The 13,953-nt window shown below is 32.6% G+C and overlaps 2 protein-coding genes and 1 long non-coding RNA gene across 3 annotated transcripts; 2 read left to right on the top strand and 1 right to left on the bottom strand.

The window, feature by feature from the left end:
* Positions 1-2,241: 2,241 nt before the first annotated feature.
* Positions 2,242-4,764, top strand: LOC106352673 (pentatricopeptide repeat-containing protein At5g39680). The gene has a single exon (XM_013792303.3). The coding sequence runs from the start codon at positions 2,487-2,489 to the stop codon at positions 4,617-4,619; it is 2,133 nt and encodes a 710-aa protein (XP_013647757.2). The 5' UTR covers positions 2,242-2,486; the 3' UTR covers positions 4,620-4,764.
* LOC106352674 (probable calcium-binding protein CML46) lies at positions 4,765-5,688 on the bottom strand. The gene has a single exon (XM_013792304.3). It carries the CDS (start codon positions 5,496-5,498, stop codon positions 4,917-4,919), a length of 582 nt encoding a protein of 193 aa, XP_013647758.2. The 5' UTR covers positions 5,499-5,688; the 3' UTR covers positions 4,765-4,916.
* A 930-nt stretch (positions 5,689-6,618) lies between these two features.
* On the top strand, positions 6,619-12,636 carry LOC125588793. The gene is made up of 3 exons (XR_007324940.1): positions 6,619-7,407; positions 7,646-7,840; positions 7,918-12,636. It is a non-coding gene; the product is annotated as an uncharacterized LOC125588793 (long non-coding RNA).
* Positions 12,637-13,953: the final 1,317 nt, after the last annotated feature.

The following is a 13,953-nucleotide window of genomic DNA, read 5'->3' as shown; positions in this document are numbered from 1 at the left end:
GCATGAACATTGACTATCCATTTAGGCACGAATTGTTCTTTTCGACTATCATTTTTTTTGTTTTGAAATAAGGTATCGCTTGAATATTATAAATTTATGTGTGAGTTTGAAATTATTTATAAATAACTAAAATCATACCATGTTAGACTTATCTCATATATATTATTAAAACAGAAGTATATTTGGTACTGGTTGGAAACATAGATGACAATGTAAATTAGGAATTGTTTGGAAACATGGATAGCACTATAAAAAAAAAATATAGTGTCCTTTTAATAATTTTATTAATATTATTACATTAATGTTCTTTCCATATATTACCAAGTTTAACAATTTTATTAATTATATTACCTTAGCCATACATCACATCATTATATCACCACAATTATAATAGTGCAGATTTTTATTTATTAGTTAATCAAAATTAACTTTGTACCAATTATAAAATAAAAAATGTAAAATAACTGAGTTTTGCATATGATTAAACGGTTTAGTTTGTTTTACTAAATTTTATTTATTTATTTGAATTTCAATCAGTGAAAAATTACATAGTCAAAAACATAATTGAAAGACATGTTTTGTGAATAAGATAATAAAAATGTATTACATGTATTGTCACTTAATTTTTCGCTCCATATAATTATTTTATTAAATAAAAAATTATTTCAATTTCACTAATTTAGCCAAACACATAGAAATAGACCTTTTTATCAGGGGGAAATTTTATGTTTACCACTTTTTTTTTTTTGAAAGTCATGTTTACCACTTTTAGGGAACCACTTTTCATCTTTACCACCTTTAAAGGGAAATTTTTTTAAAAAAATACATTTTTCATTAAGTGGCAAAAGACTCTTATACCATTGTTCTCTATATATATAATAAATCATTATTTAACTAAATAAAAAATAATACAAAATTTAAAAAACTTAATTTAAGTTTTCGAATTTTACTTTTTCAAATTTTAACTTTTTATAAATTTTTTTTTTGAATTATACTTTTTTCAAATTTTCTTTTTGAAAATCAAAAATTACGTTTGAAACTATTTTTAAATTTTTTTATATATTTTAAAGTATTTATTTATATATTTATTAGAATCCTAAATTTCATGTTCCAAAAGTCCTACCCCACCCCTCAACACTAAACCCTAAGTCTATATTAGTTAACCATAGGGGTATAAGTGTCTTCTACCCCTCATTAAAACTGAGGGTAAAAGTGATTAGTGTAGACATGAAAAGTGGTACTATGAATGTGGTATTTGTGGCAATTTTCCTTTTATTAGTTTATAAAATCCGTTAGGCATGAACATTGACTATCCATTTAGGAACGAATTGTTCTTTTCGGGTATCATTTTTTTGTTTTGAAATTAGGTCTCGCTTGAATATTATAAATTTATGTGTGAGTTTCAAGTTAAGTCCTTGTGTCGGTTATGATGTATAGAAACCTAAAAAATATAAATAACAAATGTATCTGAAACAGGTGCAGATATTTGTACCAAAAATAACCATATTACCGATTCAGTGTAGGTCTTTAGAATACAATTAGTTATATTACAACTCATCTAAAATATATAACACTAATTATGAAAAATAAATATCAATGTATAAAAATGTAAGAACCAATATCCTGCGTATGCGCGGATCCATCTCTGGTTATAGCTTATTTGGTTAAATTTCAAGAAATAATTATATTTTTATGCTAAATTTCGAAAAATATTTTATATATTAAATTAACTTGTTTATAATGTTTTACTTTTGTAAATTTGATGTATAATGTTTTTAGTTTTGTTAGTTTGTCTTATTCGATATTGATTTCTTTTTATTATGAAATAAATAGTTTTTTTGGAAACATCGACATATTTAAAAATAACAAATTAAAATGCTTATTTGTCATAATACGATTGGTGGTTTTAAATGACACTCTTGATGGCTTATAGCCTCAACTTTTATATAGTATAAATATTCCCTCTGTTTCAAAATAGTTGATGTTTTGGTTTATTGCACAAGAATTAAGACATACGCTTTTATCTAAAAAATATCATTAAAAATATAAACAAAAACTAATTCAACCAATCATCAAAAGAACTATAAAATATAATTGGTTACACAGTTTCCAATGACACTAAAATTAATATGAAAATATCAAAACATTATATATTTTGAAATATCAAAAACTTTTCAAAATATTTTCTATTTTGTAACGGAGAGAGTATATATATATATTTATATATATATATATATATATATAGATTCACACTCGGTCACTCACCCTTTTGAAGCAGCTGCGATGATATTCCATCAAAGTTAAACCGAAACCATACCAGAATTCAGATTTCCGGTCTAACCAAATTGAATATTTAATCCCAAAAAACTCAAACCGAAATTAAACCCGAAAGTTTATCGAACACCTCTTAAGAGACTGAGTTTCTTCTTCTCCGTTAAACCTTTGAGGGTTTTGGTGATTTTGGGATAAGGAGCAACTTTGGTGCCATGTCCGTCTTGCCTATACTCGAAAGAAGAGTGGTAAAGTTGAACAAACTTACGTCTTTATTACCCAAACCAGTAGAAGCTCTTCCTCGGGTTGATCACCTTTGTGCTCACTTAAAAGTCTGTGCCAAATCAAGTTATCTGAGGACTGGTGAATCGATTCACGCTCATTTGATCATAAGGAACCAATCATCGCGAGCTGAGGACGCATGGCAAATCACATCTCTGATCAATCTCTACATGAAATGCGGGAAAACAGTTCGTGCACACAAGCTGTTCGATTCAATGCCTGAGAGAAGTGTGGTTTCTTGGTGTTCGTTGATGAAAGGTTATCAAGATTCTGGGTTTGATTTCGAAGTTTTGAAGCTTTTCAAGAGTATGGTTTTTTCTGGTGAATCGCAACCTAATGAGTTTGTAGCCACCATAGTTTTTAAATCTTGTTCGAACTCTGGGAGAATCGAAGAAGGTAAGCAGTGTCATGGATGTTTTCTTAAACATGGTTTGATGTCACATGAGTATGTACGAAACACTCTTCTCTACATGTACTCTTCATGTTCTGGAACAAGAGAGGCTATCAAGATTTTGGATGATCTTCCGTGTTGTGATCTTCTTGCTTTTAACTCGGCTCTTAGTGGATATTTGGAGCATGGTGCTTTAGACGAAGGGCTTGATGTTTTGAGAAGGATGGCTGAGGAAGATTTGGTGTGGGACGACTTCACCTGCATGTCTTCTTTAAAGCTTTGCTCCAGTCTCAGAGATTTGGAGTTGGCTCGGCAGATTCATAGCCGAATGGTAAGGCTTGGTTTCGACTGTCATGATGATGTTAGTGGTGCATTCATTAACATGTATGGAAAATGTGGTAACCCTTTATATGCTCAGAGAGTTTACAATGGTACGAAAACTCTAAACATCGTCTTGAACACATCGATCATGGATGCTTACTTCCAGAACAAGTCTTACGAGGAGGCTCTGAATCTGTTTGCAAAGATGGAAAACAAAGAGGTTCCACCTAACGAGTTCACCTTTGCTGTTTTGTTAAACTCAACCGCTGAGCTCTCTCTTCTAAGACAAGGAGATCTTCTACACGGTCTTGTCGTGAAATCTGGTTTTAGGAACCATGTAATGGTTGGCAATGCGTTAGTTAACATGTACGCCAAAAGCGGTAGCATCGAGGATGCGTGGAAAGCGTTCTCAGGCATGGCTTTTAGAGACATAGTTACTTGGAACACAATGATATGTGGCTTCTCACATCATGGACTAGGGACGGAAGCGCTTGAAGCCTTTGAGGAAATGATGTCTGCGGGAGAGTTCCCTAACCGCATAACTTTCATCGGCGTGTTGCAAGCTTGTAGCCATATGGGTTTCGTGGAGCAAGGTCATTACTACTTTAACCATTTGATGAAGCAGTTTGGTGTTGAGCCTGATCTACAGCATTATACATGCGTTGTGGGACTCTTGAGCAAGGCTGGCTTGTTCGAAGACGCTGAGTATTTCATGAGAACAGCTCCTATAGGATGGGATGTTGTTGCATGGAGAGCGTTGCTAAACGCTTGCTACGTTCGCAGGAACTACAGTTTAGGAAAGAAGGTGGCGGAATACGCCATTGAGATGCATCCGAACGATTCAGGGATTTATATATTGTTGTCCAATATCCATGCCAAGTCCAAGGAATGGGACGGTGTGGCTAGAGTGCGTTCTTTGATGAAGGAGAGGCGTGTTAAGAAGGAGCCTGGAGTAAGCTGGATAGGTATACGAAACAAAACCCATGTGTTTCTTTCAGAGGACAATCAACACGCCGAGATTGTGCTGATTTACGCAAAGGTGAAGGAAGTTTTGGCAAAGATCAGGCCGTTAGGGTATGCGCCTGATGTTGCTGGAGCTTACCATGATGTAGACGAAGAGCAGAGAGAGAACAACCTCTCTTATCATAGCGAGAAGCTAGCTGTGGCTTACGGTCTGATGAAAACCCCTGAGAAGTCACCCTTGTACGTGACTAAAAACGTGAGGATATGTGATGATTGTCACTCTGCAATCAAGCTTATCTCAAGGCTCTCAGACCGTTTAATAGTTGTCAGAGATTCCAACCGGTTCCATCATTTCCAAGATGGTCACTGTTCTTGTTGTGATTACTGGTGATGATTTTGAAACCGATCATTTGCCGCATTTTCTTAATATTCTCTAGTTATCATTTTGTAGGTGTAAATAGTGTCTCACAGTTCACACTGTAGGAAGCTTTTGGTTGTAATAGTATCTAAGTATGTGATAATTATTCATCATCTCATTTGTTTTTTTTGCTCCATAGGAGCTTTTGATATTAAAGTTCTGATAATATATTTTACAAAAAGGTAACGAGGCAACAACATTAACAGACAAAGCAAGAAAGAAACAGAAGTGCAAAAGTTGATAGATTCTCTTACTCCAGAAACTATGATTTCAGCAGAAGTTGTTCTCCATGAATTTCACAAATCCATGGAAATCGATTCTTCCATCTTTGTTTCCATCGAATGATCTGATCATTCTTCTGCAGTTCTCAAGGTTAGATCCTTGCTTCAAACCAAGGATTGACAAAACTCTCTGCAGATCTATGGGATCAAGAAACCCATCTCTGTTTTCATCAAAGACATCAAAAGCTTGCTTCACTTCCTCCAAACTCGGCTCTTTCTCTTCAAACAGATTCGATAGTTCCTCTGAACTGTAACGTTTCTGAAGTCCCTCGCTTTCTTGGTCCGTGAAAAGTCCTAAGCTTTGCATCACCATCTCTGCATCTTCTATACAAAGACCATTACCATGTTCGATCAAACTCTGGATTTCAAGATCTTTGCTCTTCTTCTCGGAAACAAAATGCTGGTGTTGAGGAAGATGACAGAACCTGGAGAAAAAGCTCTGAGCGAAAGAAACCCATCTGAAAAAAACGGTGAGGAAAAAATCCACCAGGAAAGAAGAAGAAGAGTGTTTGCATTGGAACAAGGAACTCTTTTCCATGGTTATAAGACAGTACAAGTGGTTTGCAGTCATAACTTTTGTTAGATTCTAAAACTAAAAAGCTTAGCAAATGAATGAAGTAAATGTTTTGGAAGAGATGTGGGAGATATGAATTGTGTTATAAGGTTATATATATAGTCAATGTGGACAGAGTTTTAGGTGGAGAGGCAAAACTGAGGAAGTTGCAGTTGCAAGAAGAGACTAGGACGGATAGGGAAAGATGAAACTTACATAGAAACTTAATATAAGAAAGAAGAATACAAAGTAAGTTTAGAGGAAGTTTCTTGTGCACCATTCATGGTAGTATAATAATTTTTGTAATTTTCTATGAAGTTAAACTATATTTAGTATTTCTTTTTGGAAAACTGTATTTTATACATGTAGAGTTATGATTGTCAATAGATATGTCACGTCTCGCTTAATCGTGTTCCTACTTCTTACCGTGCGATACATTTCTGTTTTTTTTTTTTTAATGCTAGTTTCAGAAATTTACAAATTTCCATGTTTGATTTTTCTTTTACGTCGTATGTATGGTTTTCATATCACGCAACTATCTCCTAACCGCTTATACGTATAATTCGACAAACAAGATTGTTAAAAATTGAAGAAACAATTTGCAATGTGTAGTTTTCTTTGATTCTTCCAACAAACATTCAAATTGCAACAAACTTCATTCAACCATTTCTTTTTTCCTTTTGGTAAAAAAAAAAGTGTTTTCACCTCTTTGCCGGAAACTCAAACATTGTAAATAGTTCATCCCAGTACAAATCGAACCCGGGTGGCGGAAGTTACAGCCGCAACCCCCTTTACCACTTCATTCAACCATTTCTTTTTAATTAACCAAGGGTGTCCAGCGAACGCCAGACCAACTAATACCCAACAGACTAATCCATTTTTTTTTAATTTTCAGAAACAGTAATCCCGACCTTGTAAACAGGGGCGGACCTGGAAAAATGTTTTATATGGGGCACAATATATTTATATATAGTTTATTTAAATTTCTTACAAATTTAATTATATTATTATAAAATAACATATGTTTACAATCAATAATTAATTAATTAAATAATCTTTCCGTTAGATAAATATTTTTAAAATATGTATTTTGTGAAATAAAAAAATAAAAAGGTAATATATATACTTACATTTTCAATATATTTTATATAAGATAATAATGGTAAACTGTATTTTTTGAACAATTAATTGTATTTATTAAATTATTATTAGTTAATCACAAAATGATATATTTATTATTAAATTTTAATATATTTTTAATAAACATAAAATTTAAATACTTAAATTTTTGAAATAAGGGAGTAGAAAATAAGAAATAAAAAATAGATAGATATAACTAATTTAATAAATTTTAAGAGAATAAGTTAGAAATGGTAAAAAATAAAATATAAGAACAAATAGTCATTTAGACATTTAGCAATAAATATTTTCTTTATATATAAAGAAATGTTTTACTCCCTCCTGAGGCTATCCAAAGAAGCTGCAATGTCACTAATTCATGTCTCTCCAGCTTGACACGTGGACTCTTCAAAGAGCGTGTTATTCACTTTGATTTTTCTTTTAACCTAACCAACCTTTGCCGTTCCGCATCCTCTTCCCAAACGATCCAACTGAGAAACGCCAGTCTTTATGGAATTGAAACCTCAATACCCACTACTTCATCTTCAATGCTTCGTTACTTCTTCTTCGAGTTTGCACATAGAGTATATATAGAGGATTTGAGCGTCTTCACAGTCATCGATTTGATTCGCCTTCAATCGCATAACCCCAAAGCTCTCTCACCAATATCCGATAATGGCTAATCAACAGCGCCTATTCTCAGAGTTAAGATAGGCCGTTGTATAAATTGGGTTGTGACAAGGCTCCTTCGGTTTAGGGAAGCTCACAATGTCAAGAAAAGAGATCCTTCTTGCAAATTGATGGAAAGGTACCTACTGTAAATTTTGATGTACGTTTGTAGACATTAGGGCGTTATAAGAAACACAGCTCACGGGTTACTTTTTTGTTGCCTCACTTGTTGATGGTATCCTTTGTTTACGTATCTCGATCTGTGTTTTTTGAAAAAAAAAAGTTTTGTGTTCTTTGTTTATCAGTCTGTTTGTTTTCATGTTTTAGATTGTTTGATACCGCGTAGATATTCAGAACTTTTCTTTTTGGTACAATAGATATTCAGAACTTGACAGTTCTTTCCGGACCTTTCACTCTGGAAACGGTAGCTTCCCGTCATGGTGAATTGTAAAACCCACTCGAGAATTGGGATGGTACGTACTGATCATGAACTAGAAGCTATCAGGCAGCGAAGAATGCAAGAGTGATGGTTCAACATAGCACTGTAACTTCTAATTTCTAATAGCGTTCATGTATGCCACTTCTGTTTTTTTTTTTTAATTGAGAAAATTGCACTTTGTGACTCATTGTGAACCACCCTGATGTGCAGGGGAATCATGCAATCATCAGAATCCGGATCAAGAGAGAGCACAAGAAGATGCTAAAAATTGTGTTAATTTGCTGACTATTAGCTGAAAAATAAACTCTGTATTGAGCTAAACTACTCTCTGATTGGAACCTATGTTTAGGGAAGATGATGAGCGTATGTTTAGGGAAGCTGATGAATGTGTTTACAGATCCAGAGACGTCGTGCGTACGCTATTTCGTGTCTTCTCATTCATTTTTACTTGAACTCTTCTGTGACCTTATCATCACTGCGATAGTTATACTCTGACTTTGCATCTTCTGCAAAAGTTAGAGTAGCTGAAAAAATAACAGTCGTCTCCATCAACGGCAGAGAGAGAAAGAAAGGCAGAGGAATACAGAAACCGTAGCTTATTATACTCGAGATCTTTAAGAGTGTGATCGTACAGAGTTAGAGAAGAGAAGTACATGAGTGTTGTTGATCTTTCTCATCCACCATTAAGTAATAGAGGATATATTTGAGTTCCATAGATGATAAAATAACATTTCTTAGTTAAAACTATTGAATCGCCTTATGTCACATGTATTCAACCTATGTCATTAGACTAACTTTATAAGGCGGTTTCACTATTTTCAGGGTAGTTAATTTCCTTTTGGTCAACAAACAAGAAGATAACTAATCAAAAGTGAGTTAAAAAAAAAACTTATCAAAAGTAAGAAAATAAATTATCATAATTAATTATATTTAGTTAAAATGATATATATCAAATTTTAATCGGTCAATTATTGGTGTATTGCATTTTTAGAACCTTTGTGCATAAAAAAAAATTACATGAATCAAGATAGCTAATCAAAATTTTCATAAATCAAACAACGTTTATTTTATGTATACTTTAGCTTTGAAATTGTTTTATAATTCACATCCCGCTCGTAGGGCGGGCCGACCCTAGTAAATTAAATAAAATATTGGAGAAAAGCATGGTCAAACGTGAACGTATGTGGTACCGTTGACTTAATTTAACCAAATAAGCTAGATTTACATGCACAAAATTATGTTACAAACACAATATAAATTTAGTATGAGGCACGCGACCCACCCTTGATTCAAGTAGATCTGCCCCTTCTTGTAAACCAAAATCATCGTTTAATTCTCTCATAGATGAAAAAACCCTTCTTCACAAATTCTTTCTTTCTGTTTATTTACAATAAACGGGTATTCTATTATTCATGTTTGAGGTGGTCTATAGAACTAGATCGGAATAGAATAACCAATAACACAAAGCTTTCTATTCTATTTTGTGCTCTTAGGATGTGAGAGATCTTGAAATCTGGAAAACATAGTTAAAATTTCTAGTCTTGGCTATCTAATTTATCAAGACTTTATCGCCTCCAATTTTGTTGCGAAACTTGGCCATGCATGAGGCTCATTTAATCATGCAATTAGATCCTTGCAATCCATCCTAAATCTCTGACTTGTCGAATGTTCGAGCATACTCTCCATAGGGCATTGCAGTGCTTCCACTTCTAAATACAAAACAGCATCTCGCCGTCTTAAGTTCCCTGTCCCCAAAAGTTGAAACTTCCAAAAGTTGAAACTTCCACAAGTTGTCCATCCATAACCGTCCGCATCCAATGAACTGAGCTGTAGAGGTCCATGAGCCAATAACATGCACATATTACCCAAACTTAAGAATTGTGGTTCCTCAATGGGAAGTTCTTGTGGAGATGAAGACACCATCTTATTTGCATTGAACCAAGCTTGACATTCGCTTTCGACATGTTGGACTAGCTCCAAATAATCACTGTATATCCCTCTAAAAAGTTTATCATTTCAAGCATTCCAGATATACCAGATTATCTAGGGATAAAGGTCATTATCAAATTATGGTTTCTCAATATTGTTCTTCCTCCAGAAAAAAATAATATGTATTGGTATAAATGCTCAGTAACGGAATGATGTCAGGGTTAGATGGGGTGCTGATAAACTGTTCACCATCAGAGCTTGCATCGCCTCTGGAGGAGCCTGCGTCTGATCCATTGGATCCCAATTCCCAAAATTCATACGTCTTTCAAATCCTTTGTTTCATCGTCATCACACAAGTCTAAGCAACGCGCACCGCTTGGTCTTTTCCCTGGTATCAAGAGACCCATATCCGAAGGAGGAAAAACTCGGAAAAACTGCCATCCTCCAAAAAGTCTATGCCGTCAGTGGAACCCTGACTGCATCCTACGTGAATCTCTAAGCCCCAATGGCTGACTTGCAAACTAAGACCTCTTTTCCATTGTCTTTAAAACAGAGTTTGAACGCCATGGAGTCCAACGAGCCACCAGGACAGCTGATCTCCCATAGAGGTCCGCTGCTTCATGCACCTTTTTGGAAACATAGAGGGGAAAGAGAGATGTGGTAATATTTAACCCACATCCAAAAGAGGTAAAATTTAATTTAAAATTTTAAAACAGAAAAAAAAAGAAAAACTAAAAACTAAAATCTAAATCACCATTCAAGTTTTTCAAAAACCTAAAATCTACAATCAAAAACAAAAATTTTAATTAAAAAAATCTTAACATTAGAAAACAAAATCTAAAAATTAAAAACAAAAACTAAAATTCGAAAACCAAACAAACAATCATTACCTTAGTTTCTCATAACCTTATTCTTATAAAGACTCATCCAAACATATTACTTTCAAAAGCGATATACTCTTCCCTTTTTACTGAAAAATATACTTAAGGCAGAGACGGTTGTAGACTTTTTTTTTGTGAGCAACATAACAGACTCTTTATGACTCTGCAAACCAAACTGGTAACCCCGTATTCATGTGAATTACAAAAGACAACTATTTTCTAGCACATCGTGCGAGACTGTCCGCCCTTGTATTTTGCATTTGTGGTACATTTACAACTTTTGAGTGATTAAAACTTCTTTTGAGGATCGGGATATCTTTTAAATAAATTGCAAAAACATGCCATTTTTCTGAATTCGGCATCATATTCACCAATTGAAAATAATCTGTTGCAATCGTCACTTGAAACTAGCGTAAATTCCTCATACTTTCCATTGTCCAGATAAGAACCTCTATAAACATAATGTAAGAAAAAGTTTACGTAAGACATCGCTAATTTTTACAATCAGCTACTGATTGTTTCTTCACCATGATCAATGACTTGTTTGACTAACGAGAGGAAATCAATTAAATGATGACTATTACATACTCTTACTTATTGAGGGCATGAAAAGACAAACATGAATTAATGTCACCAGTTGCAACTAAGTTCCTTTGTAATTTCCTGGAAATTGCAAATGAACAAGATAGTGTGAGTGGCTTTCTTTTTCTATGTAAGCTTTATTATTTTGTCAAATAAAAATGTTCATTCTTGGTTGTTTTGGACGAATATGGGCTAAGTCTTCTGTATAGTTGACTCTGTCAATTCATTCAGTGAGGTTTCTTTTTTCATATTATATTTTGTAATCCTAAGTAATCCACTTTAAACAAAAATTCAAATATGTGACAAATACCATATTATAAAAAGCTTATACTAACAACAAGAAAATCAATAATCATCAACTTTTTTTATTTTCTTATCTATTATTTTATTCATCTCATTATATGAATAGCCAAAAACGATATAACGACATAAATATTTGATTGTTAACATGTTTTACACTTGATTTAGTTTGAGTTAGGGATTTATTAAAAATGTTACCAACCATCGTATAGTTATAAATTTTTTAGTTTTTGTTTGAATTATAATGTGGTAAAGTTGAGTTATAATTTTGAGTTGTCTCCTTTACAAAATAAACAAATCAAATGTTAAATCAACATCAAAGAAAATTGCATCTATTAGAGTTTGAACTAAATTGGGTTAGTATTTTATTGTTTAGTTATCTACGTTTGTTTTTTCTTAAGTTTTGTAAAGAAACTTATCAGCTTATGAAACATAGCAATTGTCCAACATTTACTTTTGATTAATTAATAAATATTCTCAACAATTGTATACACCTATTTATTTGTTAGTCAAACTTTCTACAAACTTTATTATTTCCATTTAAATTATTTAAACAAAATTGTTTTATAATTTAAATTATTTAAACAAAATTGTTTTATAATTTAAATTGTCTAATTATTTTGGTCATTAAAATTTACATGCGTAAAATTATATGTTTATATGTGTTTTTTGTTATTATATATATATATGTATATTGCAATAATTTTAACTAATATGTTCAAATTTTCTCTATATATTTTTCTTATTAAATCATTAACACCTGTTATTAATTTATTTAAGTTTTTCGTTATTTTAAATAATACTTACTACAGTTTATAAAGTAAAAAGGTTACCAATCAATTATAGTACTAGTAATTATATTTCTGTAAAAAATAGATATTGCAACTTTTTACAAGATTATATTTTATACATATTACAAATTTCTTCTAATATAGTTTAATATATTATTTTTTTCTTACAAATATTTCATTATTTATATATTATAATTTTAATTATTTCATCATTACTACAACTTATACATCAAATAAGTTATCAGTCATCGATTTTAAGAAATGTTAATTTTTACTCTTATTTTTAATGCAAACTTACTACATAAATACAAAGCTTCTACCACCTAAATTTTACTACAAGTTATATTGAATTACATACATACTGCAGCTAAATTTTAATAGTACATGTCACCATTCGGAATTAAAAAAAAAAAAGAAAGAAAATCACACATGTATCTCAACAAAAAGCCGGCACAAATATAATCCACAGAGCCACAGCACGGAGACAAAACCGACCTGTTACATACATCCAGAGCTAACAACCAATAAATTATTACAAACTTAACTATCTGAAAACTTAAAAGGACCGACTACCTCAATTTTTAAATAACATTAACCCAACCCTAAAAAATTTCTCTAAAAATAGCTATCCAAGTAAACATCAAAAACAAATTCTAACAAACAGAAGAAGATAGAAACTTCAACTATATTAAATTCTTTCCGTTCAAAATCATCAAGATATTGCTAACTGTGAGGTTACCAAAGCAAACAAATCTTCAAACACATGGCCTGAAGGGAAGCCAATCCATAACTCAATCAGATACAATGGTTAGAGCTTAATACATTAATCCACCTTAAGTGATACAAATAAGAGTAGATCTATATTCAATAAGAACGGAACAAGGAATAAATAAAAAACAAACATTGGCTGAACACACCTAGGCTCTAGCCATCAAAAGAACAACAAAGAAAAAATCGGTTTGTATAAGCTGGACAAGAGGAGAACACTTAAAATAACTCGAATCAAACGTTAGTGATAGATGTGACCTCGTTGAATCACAGCTTTAGAACAAGTTGTAGAGAAACACAAAACACAATACTTGTGGGCAATTCCTGCTTGCCTCTTTTTGGCTTTTCATTGATTTATATAGAAAAAAAAATGCTAGAAGAAAGGTGGAGACATCATCTCCTACAAGCACAGGAAAGTGGGGGAAATGGAGAAGGTTGGTTCCTTAACATAAGGACGACACATTCTCATTATTTGACTGAAAAATAGACTTAAATGGACCTTAATCTTGTTTGACCCAAATGGGCAAGAAATCATCTCATAAAACCTAAGTTAATATACATGGATTAAGGAGTGCAAAATGATGATAATACCCTAAATGACGAGACAATATGAACCATTTGATCTAATCTTTTTTGTTTAAATATGTTTCGTCGGATGATAAAAAGAAAAGGGTGTGATATTTATAGAAATGCCATTAATGAAACTTCAACCGAGCCGTCGAATCATCTCATCTACGTTTTAATCTTGGCCACACGATTTCACCCATTTTTATTTTTCTCTCTCATGGTTGGGACACACATCCCTCTTAAATCTCTCTTCTTCCTCTTCATAAACCTACAACTACACCCAACCACCACGATCCATCAATGTCTTCAACAACCAAAGCTCTCTTCTTAAAGTCTTTATCTACAAACCTTTACCTCGATTTCTTAGAGATTTATACGTCTTAGGACGACGAGAATCACCACATGTGCATCTTCATTGGTTCTTCATA

This window comes from Brassica napus, chromosome C6 (genome assembly GCF_020379485.1).
Source record: "Brassica napus cultivar Da-Ae chromosome C6, Da-Ae, whole genome shotgun sequence".
Lineage (NCBI taxonomy): Eukaryota > Viridiplantae > Streptophyta > Magnoliopsida > Brassicales > Brassicaceae > Brassica > Brassica napus.
Note: the sequence above shows the minus strand (reverse complement) of the source record. Positions and strands in the feature narration are given on the sequence as shown.

Coding starts and splice junctions, on each gene's coding strand:
- LOC106352674 (XM_013792304.3), bottom strand. CDS start 5,498: ATGACTGCAAACCACTTGTACTGTCTTATAACCATGGAAAAGAGTTCC.
- LOC106352673 (XM_013792303.3), top strand. CDS start 2,487: ATGTCCGTCTTGCCTATACTCGAAAGAAGAGTGGTAAAGTTGAACAAA.